Raw genomic sequence first — 12,467 nt, 5'->3', positions numbered from 1 at the left:
TTTTGCTCAAATAAGATATTTTAAACATTATTTTCTTTATATATGTTTTTTATAAATAACTTATTGAATAAATATATTTTTTACTTTACTCTCCTCATCTTTCATGCCTTTTTTCCATTTGGAAAGCATAATTATCATAATTTATTTTTTCAAGTTTGCAGTCACTGCTATTGGCCAAAATATCTGAAACAAAAGAATAGAAATTTAAAACATAGCTACAGAGTGTCTATACCCGAAATTCAGAAAACTTCAGAGAACTTTTTTTTCTGGAAATAGTCAGAGACTCTGAGATCATGAGATGGTGAAACAGAGTCACTAATAATTCAAGGTTATATTGTTACCAGATGACCAAACCAAAGATATTATGTTTTACTACTGACAATTTCATCAAAACCTTTTCAAATGTTAGGAACCATTATTTGTTAGTATTTGTATAACCATTATTACAGATGCAAACTTTCTTAGGGTTAAAAATCTACATTGTGAGGTGATCCACCTTTTTCTTTATGCAGACTTCATAAAAAAGTTGCTTGACGTAATGGAACATTGAGCTCTGTAGAAAAGGTATGGTCCTCGGTTCTAACAAAAGGAAGATCCTACAAATAGGAAGAGTACAGGAAGGTGTTACAAATGGTTGTAACAAATGAGAAATAGAGGTAGTATCAGATTTCCCAACTGCAGGACAGTTATTGAATGGTCAGGGAAAGTGAACTCAGGATATGTCTGATGAACTAGGTCTACTACCAGATCTGGAATACTGTGTTTGGAAAGAGAGAAATAGAAAGAAAAGTGAAGGTACATCTTTAAATCGGTATACATGCCTATACTGCTATGTGGAGCTGAAAGCTAGTTATTGACAGATAAACAAGAGAGTAAACTGACAGCTGCAGAAATGAGGTTCGACTGAAGGACTGTAGGTAGAACTAGAAGGGACTGCATCCGTTAAGGAAAGAACTAGGAGTCCTTTCGATGAATGAGGTTCTAGAGGCTCTCCAACTGAAGTGGTTTGTTATTTTAAAAAATATTATAGATCTTAATTTAATATCTTTAATCAAAAATTAAAATATTTATGATTTATATTTGAAATAGTTACCTCCTTCAACCCATGACGAAGATGTTCTTTCCCAGGCAGAAGATGGGTATGCGTTCTCCCCATGTTTTGAAAGGTCTAAACCTGCATAAAATATAAAGTTTGATTGAGTAGCTGTAGAACCCTTGATATTTATTAACTCATTTTATATGTCATATTTCAAACTCCAATGATGATGCAACTTATCAACCTTGCATGACGTAATTTGATGAGGCAATCACTTCAAAAAACTTTTTTTAAAAAAAATTGTTTTTAATTAATATTTTATAGATTGGTAAGTATGCCGTTTATATAATTATATATTTTAGGTGGACAGCACTGCTTAAAAATAATGTAGTTCTGTCTTATTTGATTGGGTAAGAAGATTTAGTATTAACAAAATTAAAAATAGGAATAATTAACAACTAATTATCGATAATCTTACAATGTTTGATGATTTTGTTCAGGCATAGGTCAGTGTAAAAAAATTTGGTGCGCTATGTGGATCACTCAACCTCTACTTACCACCCTACTTTGAGATGAAATTAGGCTTTATGTTATAAAACAGCTGTTTCTTTTTTATTCAGGATGACAATATGTTTCATGTATTGTAGACAAAAGAAAAATCTAGCAATTTTTATATTAACTCATAAGCAGCAGAAGTTTGGAATAGTGGATATGGAATATCTCGTTGATTAGTTGAAAAAAAATTGAAAAGCTTCTTTTCTTTTCGTGAAAAGTCACTTCTCAAGGTAACTTTGGCGTATACAATTTTTTGAAAATTGATCGAATTTACCTTATAAGCAGCACCCAAATTCTTTACATGAAAATGGTGTACTGATAGCGGTGATTCAGTGATTTTTTATTTATGACCTTGGTAATTAATTAAACAATCTTAAACAGACAAAAACAGAGATCATGAATAAAATTTCAGTAGTACCTATAATTTCCTCTTCCTCTGATATTCTTAAGAATCCAGTTACTTTAAGGGCACCGAAAAGGATTATGCTGGAACCAGCTGACCATGCCATAATGGCCAATACACCAATAATGTTGTTGGTGATTTTCTGAAAAAAAAAAAAATGAAAATAAAAGAATTAATTTGAAGTTAAAAGAATAAAGAATTAACATTTAGTAATCAATTTATCATGCTATTTGTTTGGATATGGAAATGTATGAACTTACTGTTGGAAAGTCTTTAATATTTCCATATATCAATCCATCATTTTCGAAAATAGGTCTTGCTAATACTCCCCATGCTCCTGCACCAAAATGTAATGGGCTGGCGTCAAGAGGATCGTCGACTAAACAACATCAAAATAATTTAATTCAATGAGCAATTAATTAGTTGTTTTACTTCTATTTCCCAAAATTAATAATAGTTGATATTACACCTTTTATGTAGGTAATAAGCAGATGGAAACCAATATAAACAATTGAGCCAATTCCACCAACTATCATTGCTGACCAACTGTTGTAAACTTCAGGGCCTCCGCACACACTAACCTAAATTTATACATCAATCAATAAATAATAGTTACTTAAGAAAATAATGGAATAATAAAAGTAACAATGAAAATTATTATTTTATTAATCTTTTAACTATGACTCAAACTCTTTGCATAATTCCTCATAAGTAATAGGAAAAATAATTAAGTTTAATAATCATGAAATAAATATTATGATTTTAAGGTTAACAACCTTAAAAAAAAGGATAATAACTGTTTCTATTTGTCTTGAGTTTAATAATGCCTGTGAAGCAATATGTTACAAGCTGATTTCCATGTTAATTTTATTATTTATTGTTCCACAAATGATAATAGGATCACCCCTACATCCATTCTCTTGATACACTCTGAACTCTCAGTACAGGTAATAAAATAATTGTAGTTTTTTTTTTAACATAAGTTAGAGTATGCACGAATGATCTAAACACCACTGGATTTTATCATAATTTGATCAATTGTTAGTTCATATTTAGTCTTTCCTTGAATAGCATAGCAACATCAATCCATGTTTTATGATATGCTCAATTTTTATGGTAATAGGATGTTCAATTTTCACATGTAATAAATAAATTGTTTATTTGTCTCAAAATTTATTTATAAAAACATGTAATATTGTGCCTTAACAGTAGGTACCTAAATATTTGTACTATCAAAATCAGCAACTTGTAGGATCTTGATCTCTTGAGATTAAAGGCTCCAAGATATTTAGGTTATAGACAACCTATCAGTCTATTTTTTGTAAATTCTGATTTTAAGTCTATTCCCTTTAACATAATATTATATTATAATAACCATACTCCACCATAATATTTTAATTGATTAATAGTGGGAATATTCTTACCATGCCAGCGAGTGTACAGTTTAATGTGAAGGAAAATGGCCATGGTGCATCACTAAGACATCGTCCAAAAACTAGGGCAACAATAGCTGCTCCAGTGCCTCCAAAGATAGTGCTCACCATACTCCTTGCCACTAGTTCACTATCACCAGGTCCAGAAATTTGTCCCAATGAGCCACCATTAAAAGCCAAGAAACCAGAAATTAAAAGAAGGGCACCTAGTCCAAGCAACTGAAATAATGCACACAATACAAACTTGACATAAATATATACCACAGCAGAAAGACCAATATTGAACCGTAGTGAAATAGGAGTCATTTAGAATCAGAATGGAACATTCCACATTAAGAAAATTGAGCATAAAACTAAGTTAGGAATCATAGGCCAGTGAAATGATAGTGAAAATAAAATACTCAAATAGTCTACATTATGGAACATTCAATTTATGATGTAGTATGCTAATATGGATAAAAAAAACAAAAGGACTATATAAATACTGAAAAGATGGTTCATCCTGAATGAAGTACCCCAAAATGTTTACAAAGGAGTATGTATGTAATAAGGAAATTACAAAGGACTTATCACTAAAATTTACCCAGTATAAAATAAAATAAAATGATAAACCTAATTGAAAAACATTGTATATGAGTATAAAACTAATTTTTGGTTATAGCACTAATATATTTTTAAATTCTGTTGTGCGTTGATAATAGAAATGTACAGATTCTGAAGCAAAAACTGGTCCAAAGCAGTTTGACAAAAAATTATTCTACTTATTTTTAAGTATTTTTCTCAAAATCACTAATAGTGGGTTGGTCCACTATGGCACTCAATGCCTCCTATTTATTTAATAAAGTATAAGTTATTTTTTATGTTTGATGGAATATTTAACTAAAATATCTTTAAAGTCAAAACAATAATTTAAGTGTTAAAATAATTATTAATTAAAATTATTGTTATTTTTCAGCAAAGATACACAACTCATTTTTGTGCATATAACAAATAGAGAAGTTCCATTTATACTATACATTTTTTATCATTGGGTTAGTTCTTGTTTTACTTTGTCATCAATATTTTTATGAACAATTCAATTATAAGCCACCTAACATCAAACAAAGATGTTTGTAATGTTACTGTATGAATTATTCATTTCTCCATTATATATAAAACAGCCTTCTTTAAAAAAATTGTTATTGACTCTTATGGAGTAGTTTGCTTTGTTCCCAACTGCATACTGTTGCAGTGGCATTATACTAGGACTAGTATAAGGCAAAATTACTACTGAACGGAAAGCAGAAGAAACAATATGAAAAGAATATATCGCTTCTTTACTCAAATAATGGCACTTTTTTAAAAAAAAAAAAAAGCTATGTTTTATATTGGGTTTGAGGTTTCTGTAGATTGGAACAGTACTCTAGATAGTATATTAGACTGGAGTTAATTTGTACGACTCTGACAGCTATAGGATAGCCTGTAGGATAACCTCAATAAAGACATTAACCACAGTCTTTGGTATTATCACTTTTGTTTTTGTCAGATATGCTACTGTTCAAGCAAAGCAACAATATATTGTAAATATTCGACAATAAAGATAGTTACTTCTACTGTTCCAGATATGTTAGTGATTATTTAGGAACTAACTTACAGGTGTTGAATGTCCTGAAATTGGTTGACCAGGAAATCTTCCTTTGCGTGGACCTAAGAATGAAGCTGCCACAAAAGAAGCCATACCAGCTAATGCATGAACAACTCCGCTTCCAGCGAAATCTTTGTAACCCATTTTTTTCATCCATCCTTCTTCATGCCAAGCCCAATGGCTTACTACAGGGTAGACGAATCCTTTGGACATATAAAAGTTAAAAACATTTTTTCTCTTAAATTATGATCAAACTATGGTACAAATAAAATTGCATTAAATAATGATACAAAATACAGTCACAAAATTGTAACTATCTGAGTATATTTTCACAGTGAAAACTCCTTTCCTTTAAATCCTCGATGTTTATTAATTAAGAACTCTGTGGAAAAAAGGGGGTTGTTATACACTTTTGTGATACAAATTAAAATTTAGTGGTAGAGAGTGACTGATATTAAATATGTTAATGAGAGGGATGTAGTAATAATACTAAAAATGATAACGTAAAACTAAAATATCTATTTTTTTTTAGTTCCTTTGAGTTTGGTTGTGTACATGATTATATCAAAAGAACCATTTGGTTATTTAAAAAATTTATAAATAATGTGATTTTACAAATTTAGTTCAATCATATTCTTTTTTTTCTTAATATAATAAATGGTGTGCATTCAAATTAGTAGCTGTTTTAAAAATGACAATGCATCTTTGATCATTTATGTTGCATTCTTTGAAATATGTACATTAATATTTATGTTATTACCGATAATGACATATGGCTTATATGTCAATAACAAAAGAAAAATCTTTTACCTAAAATTAATAATATTATATTCACTTATTGTATGTTAAAATAAATTTATATAATATACTTAAATTTATATTAAAAATATAAATGACCAAAATTTAAACACCTTGCCTTTTGACCTACATTTCACCAAAATATGGGACTGCCATAATAGATATACCTTCATAAATTTCAAGTTTTCCACACTTTTATCACAATGAACAAAGCTTCATAGTATGTTAGCAACATTACCTAACACAGAGGCCTTTATATGCCAACAGTTAATAATCTTATTCAAACACAAATGATTTCACAGCAGTAATTAAAAGAACTTACAAACTCCTATTTGGCATGGCCACATTTCTTGTGCCATAAAAGGCTGAAAATGAGATGGATATTGAATCTCTTTGACTATTTACAATCTATATGATCATGGCAGGAAGAGGTGTTTGTGTGCAATATTCTCCCTTATGTTTCATTCTACAATACTGTACTCCTCTCGCCAAACTATCAAATTTTCATATTATTCTATATCTGTCTCTCACTGAGACTACCTGGAAAATAAGTAGACCCCAGATACTCAGTGACAATGGACATATGTAACTTATCTGGAACTAGAATATTTTATGTGTAACCAGAAGAACAGTGAAGGTATTGATTCATTGTATACCTTTAATAATTTTATCACCACTGGTAATAATACTGTAGTCAAAAAATTTTACTGAATACATGGAATAATCAATTTTAATTATTTTATTATTTTAATTTTAATGTAATCCTACAGATACATACATGTGTAATTAATTTCTCATGTTTATTTCAAATTAAAAATTTACGATATAGAAATTTGTAAAAAAATACTCTGCTTCTCTTGTTCCTTTCTTAGAATAAAGTTTAATAGTTTTATGACATTATATAATATTAATAAATTATATAATATAATAAACATTAATGCTGTTACCTACCAGATATTACTCCACTGTAGACTATGTATGCAATAAAGTTACACCTTTCAGCTACTGCACCGGATAAGATAGTAGCAGCTGTTGCTGCAAATACAAATTGAAAGAACCAGAATGCAAGCCTTGATTCTTGAAAATCATTACCAGCCCAATATGTCAATCCTATAAAGGAACTTCCATTGCCATAGGCTAGAGGAAAACCGATCAGGTAGTAGAAAATACTGCAAATAACTGAAACAAAGAGAGATATTTATAATATATTTATCAACTTAAGATTCACTATATTAGGATAACCTAGGATTGTATGTGTCAACCACAAGACTAACCGTTTTAAGATAAACACCTTATTAGCTTAAGCTAGAAATAAGTATCTACTTGACCTTCAGAAAAGGCCCTGACCCAGGAGTTATAGATCTCAAATATTTTAATATAGATATTGAATCCTTTAATTTTGAGGAATGAACACACATACCTATTACAAGCGACCCTATGGGAAAAAACATTATATGTAATGATCTTATACACACAAGATAGCTTTTACTGAAATTGGAAAAAAAAAAAAAAAAGAAGAATTTCTGGTCATTAGTTGATGGATAATTTTTTTAAAATTCATTTTGAGGTTTTAGTGCAGACTAGAGCTGGTGGGTATTTATAATTATTAAATTTAGATTATAGTTTTTGATGAAAAATGCCATTTTTGTGGCATCTTGGTAACACTGGTATACCGCCAATTTCATCAAGGGCGAGCAAGCAAAATGTTTAGTGCTTCTTTTGACTCCAAAATCAAGTGAATCAGATCGTGTAAATAATCGTGTTTTGTGTATTTTCAAGCGCTATTGTTGACCACAATTCATACATTATTTTATTCAGGTAAATTTGAGTTATTATATAGTTTAGAAGAATGAATAGAGATATTGATTTCTTGTGATAATAAAAAAAAAATTTTTTTCTTGGCTACTTTATTGTTTGTATGCAGTAAGTAGCAAGAGCTTTTGATTTATTATGAGATCGTGTGTGGCATAAGTAGCTCAGTTTTAAATAACAAAGTTCACAGAGTAGGTTTAGACAAATGGAAGTACTAAGCCAGTAGTTCCTAACCTTCTATTTGGTAGTGGAAACCTCTTGTTAGAAGAACGAAATTAGTTGAACCCTTTTCGTAGAAGTAGGAAAATGGCGTAACCCTTTCAACACCTTTGTATAATTTAAAGAAAATTTGAGATGGTAAGGTCCAAAACTGTAGAGTTGTCGCTCAGGGAACCACGGTTGGGTATAATTTCTTATTGTATAATAAGAGGTAAAACATATGGGTCCCACGGATAAAAAAAATAATAAGGCAATCTCAGACAAGATTTTAAAGGCGAGTACCAGTCGAGGTAAGATGTTGCAATCTCAAGGAAATCAGAACACCTAACATTTCGAATAGAGTATTTTTTGAGACAAATTCCTTATATCCTTAGTGACATCTAATAGTCACCAAAAAATTATAATCGGCGTGAGGCCATTAATTAATTTTGTTTTTAGATATTCAATTGTTTTATGGCGGTTTTTTTTTAGCCATTTCTAAACACCTCAGTTAGATATTTTAAAATATTGTAACCCCAAGCGGCCAATTAATCTGGCCCTGCGAAGTTCTGAATTATTTATACTACGTTTACATGAAGGTTTCAATCAAACTAATTGGTAGTTCAAATAGAACAGGGGCGGCCAACGTTTCAGTATCTAAGATCTACTTTTTATCTTATAAGTGTGCCGTGATCGACACACATAGGCGTAGTCAAAAGGCTGATCTACATGTTGGCTACTTGTCACGAATCTTAGTCTTGTACAAATGCTCGGTAAACAAAGGAACCATCCAAGTGCCGTATTTACATGCTAGTGTTTTTCAGAGAGGCACACATGGCGGACGTACAAGTGGTTTCAGCCATTGCACTGGGATTATATTATTTTTATAAAAAAAGAAAATTAAAGGTGATTGAATGAAATTAAATATAAATAAATGAGATTAAATATAAAACTTATTATAACAAGTAACAATTAACACTTTCATTCCCCTAACAGCTCCCAATTGCTACTAAACAAAGAACAATGGTGGAGAAGCTACACAAGCGCTCTCGCGAACCCCCTTTGACCTGTGCCCATTAACCGATTCTCGATGGACCGGAAGCTAACTTAGGCGAACTTTTTTTTTCTTAGCCCTAGGTGCGTGGGGTTGAGGTAATGATGGGAAAAACGGGTTGAGGGGAAGCTCTTTTACTGCATTGAGAATGCATTTGAAGAGGGGGATGCGGAAATTGATTGGGTAAGAGGTAGTCTGATGATGTCGGGGCACACCAGGTTTGTTGTGTCAGAAACTTAGGCGAAATCGTACCAGCCAAGCCAAATAACCCATCCACATGCTCTTGCATGCGTCAGTTCTCCACACCTTTCCGAGCGTGTAGAGGTGAGGTACCTTATTGGTTGAGAAATGCATTGTATGTTTAAACATAGTAAAATTGATGATAAGCAATGATAAACATAGTGAGGTATGGGTGGATAAGAAAAATATATTTTCAAAACTATTGTTTATTTTTTAAATCACTTATTAAGTTTTCGAGTATAGGCTCTTTTTTTTAAATGAAGTGCTATCATAAATTCCAGACCCTACTTTTGATAGCCATATTACTTTTTCAATGTATAAGATCTTGTATTATTTGTTCTTAAATATGAAAAAGTTGTTATAAGGCTGAAATTTAATTTCAATATTTATTGAAATCAAATTTCAGCCGCATAACTTTCGCGTTTTGTTTTGTTTTTTGTGCCAGGACAGTTTATTATTATGAACGAATAATATGACTTACTTTATGTATATATTTACATATATAAACACGGCTTATCTACGTAAATACAACAAGGGCTCACGTCCAGAGGAATTAGAAGAACATGGATAATTATTAACAATATTCATTAATTCAAAGTAGCTGCAGTTAAAGACAGATTTAGACTTTAATTTGTTTCCTTAACATTAATGGGAAGACTGGTGAGTTTGCATGTCTCTAACCAAGGAATTATAATTAGGTATATATCCTGACAAAAGATAATAATAATGAGTCCACGCGTTGTCTGTCATCCAAGTAAGTCACACTTGACACGTAAGTCAAAATATATTGTGCTCTGTGGACATTGTCAGGTTTTCAGAATTCTAGGAATTTATGATCTTTGTAAATTCCCAGAATGCATAAAACTATTGCTAGAAATTTTTTCTTCTTCAATTGCTTCGAAGTTCATGGTACACGGAATTCCACTAAGTACATTGCCAGTGATCGACGATGGACCAAAATTGGGCTAGCGATCGTCTTGTTGGCCACCCCTGAAATAGAAGATGCGGATACACCATGAAGACCTTTAATTCAATTTTTCCTGTTAACATTTTCATTTCTTTTCAAAAAGCTAGCTACAAATACGAGTAAATTTGAATAAATAATTATGAAGTGGAACACGTGATGCTGTGCAAGGACCGTAAATACAGCTGTCTGCACACATTGATACATTGCCGTCATTACTTCTTTTGGATTTATTGACTTCATTACACAAATCGACATGGCGAATTAAAAAAAATTTAATTTCATTTTTATGTTACAATTTAACTTACTTTTTCAGGCGTAATCAATTGTTTCTTTATCCTAATAGAATCAAGCAAGTTATGTCAAAATCATTAGAGCTGTTTCAAGCTACAATACACAGGCTATTGCTTAAATTATGATCAGTTTGTGCTTTATGCATGGCCCTTCTTTTAAAATATGAAGAAAAAAAATAGGTGTATTTGTTGGTGATATTATCTTTACTGGGACAAAAAGGCTGACTAATAGATAAAAATAGCATATTTTATTCATCTGACTCTAAAACGCGAAGATTCGTTGAAAATTTGAGCCGATTACGATATTACTGGAAGGAAATAATCTGGGTTATGGGTGGGGCTTGCAATGTTGAAGTGTGCCCGGTTCCAGTTGTGCCTAGCAACTGCGCTCATGAAGACTGTATCGATTACTACGAATATCCTCCAATAAACTGTTTATCCGTGGATGTTTTTGCTCAGGCTGGACTACAATGTTACGAAAAATTACTTCCTTTACCTACTGAATTAAGCATATGTTCTTCATCGATATTTTGACTTAAAAAAAAAATTAGTTTATGTACGATAAACTGGAAAATGCCGACAAAATACATTTCACTGCTTGGCTTTAATAGTGACACATCTGACAAGAAAATAAAAGTCTTGATTTTATTTTGTATCGGACGTACTCCAAAGGTAATATCGTAGACTGTTCGGGTTAGTTCCTAATTGGTGTCGATCGACCTACGTAACAACATACTACTAGCTATTAGGGATATCAAAAGATAACCCCAGTCAACCGAAGAATCTCCAGATTACTTCAAACACAGAATATATTATTTTTTTCAGATATGCCACTATTAAAGCAAAACAGCGATATGAGTAACTGCCTAAGAGTGTGACTAGCTTAAATTGTGATAACAATTATAATTTTGTGCAAAATTCTCATTTATTTCTATATAAAGCTATTTATTGTGTCCGTTTGTCTAAAAACGTAATTCCAATATGTTTACTTATAATATAAAAAATGAAATAAGAAATGTTGAATTTTAGAAAACTGGTATTCTGAGCAATTTTCATCATATTCTTGCTCTAAGCTCTTTCTAGTAAATATACTAATAAACAAATAACAAACTGAACAGAAATTCATTTACGTAATTTTTATACATTAAGACCAGTCGTTTGGATGAACTTTTGTTCTTCTTGATAGGTTAAAGGATGCCAATTTGTTAACTTTCTGCTAAATAACTGTTACAGTTCGGGACGAAATTCTTTATTTATATTTGTTTTGACTTAACTGCTATTTACATGCTTTTGTGAGGATAGCTTTACCCAACTTCACTACTATTTTATGACCGATATCGACTCACTGGTTCTCTTTAACTTTACGCCAAGACGATCTTAACAGAAACAGTTCTGGGTACACGGGTCATTTCATGATGAAAGACAATCGAATTCTAGTTTTTTAACTGTTTATTAGCATTTAAAAGATAAAAGAATTGAGGATTCCCAGGGCAATTGTCGCTAGTGAAATTTACACAAATTTCATCATTTTAACTTTTAAATTGTGGGCTATAACATAAGGACTGTCTATCTCAAATGATCTAGTATGTTTATTTTATTATGATATGATTTTTATTTGTGGATCTTTACATTACTGGAATGTAAATAAATATTGATTTCAATATTTTTACTTTTATTTAGCTCCAATGGAAGCCATTTTTGTTTTACGAAACGTACAATTTCTTGTGTTAATAAGGTTTTACGTTAACCTTATTACTCACAACTGGAGTAACCTAGGTCAATAAAACAAAAAAAAAATGATTTATTAAATAAGAGCTAAATATTATTTCAGCACATATTTAATGAAATTTTGATCTAAAATAGTTAAAATACATCTCAAATTGAGACCCTTAAATTGACATATTTTCAATATTTGTAGCCGTATGACACTAAGAAAAAATCTAATCTCAAACTTAATATTTTAAGGTGTGTAGTTAGTAACCTTTGTGTTCTTTATTTGAAAAAAAAAATATATCAACCCTTAGATTTGGCTTCTTTTTCAAGTAACGTTTTTCAAA

General features: G+C 30.9%; 1 protein-coding gene across 1 annotated transcript in view; it reads right to left on the bottom strand.

Moving 5' to 3' along the window:
* LOC106689127 (putative ammonium transporter 1) overlaps positions 1-12,467 on the bottom strand; it is a 47,793-nt gene continuing 35,326 nt past the window's right edge. The window contains exons 3-10 of the mRNA XM_014433934.2: positions 6,801-7,028; positions 5,061-5,254; positions 3,419-3,646; positions 2,464-2,575; positions 2,255-2,373; positions 2,010-2,136; positions 1,094-1,174; positions 1-183 (exon numbers count right to left, since the gene is read on the bottom strand). Of these exons, the coding sequence (XP_014289420.1) occupies positions 95-183; positions 1,094-1,174; positions 2,010-2,136; positions 2,255-2,373; positions 2,464-2,575; positions 3,419-3,646; positions 5,061-5,254; positions 6,801-7,028 (1,178 nt within the window). The 3' untranslated portion in view covers positions 1-94. The remainder of the gene's footprint in view (positions 184-1,093; positions 1,175-2,009; positions 2,137-2,254; positions 2,374-2,463; positions 2,576-3,418; positions 3,647-5,060; positions 5,255-6,800; positions 7,029-12,467) is intronic.

This window comes from Halyomorpha halys, unplaced genomic scaffold (genome assembly GCF_000696795.3).
Source record: "Halyomorpha halys isolate HHAL.00 unplaced genomic scaffold, Hhal_1.1 Scaffold1282.1, whole genome shotgun sequence".
Taxonomy (NCBI): Eukaryota; Metazoa; Arthropoda; class Insecta; order Hemiptera; family Pentatomidae; genus Halyomorpha; species Halyomorpha halys.
The sequence above is the reverse complement of the archived record's forward strand: the minus strand, read 5'-3'. Positions and strand labels throughout refer to the sequence as shown.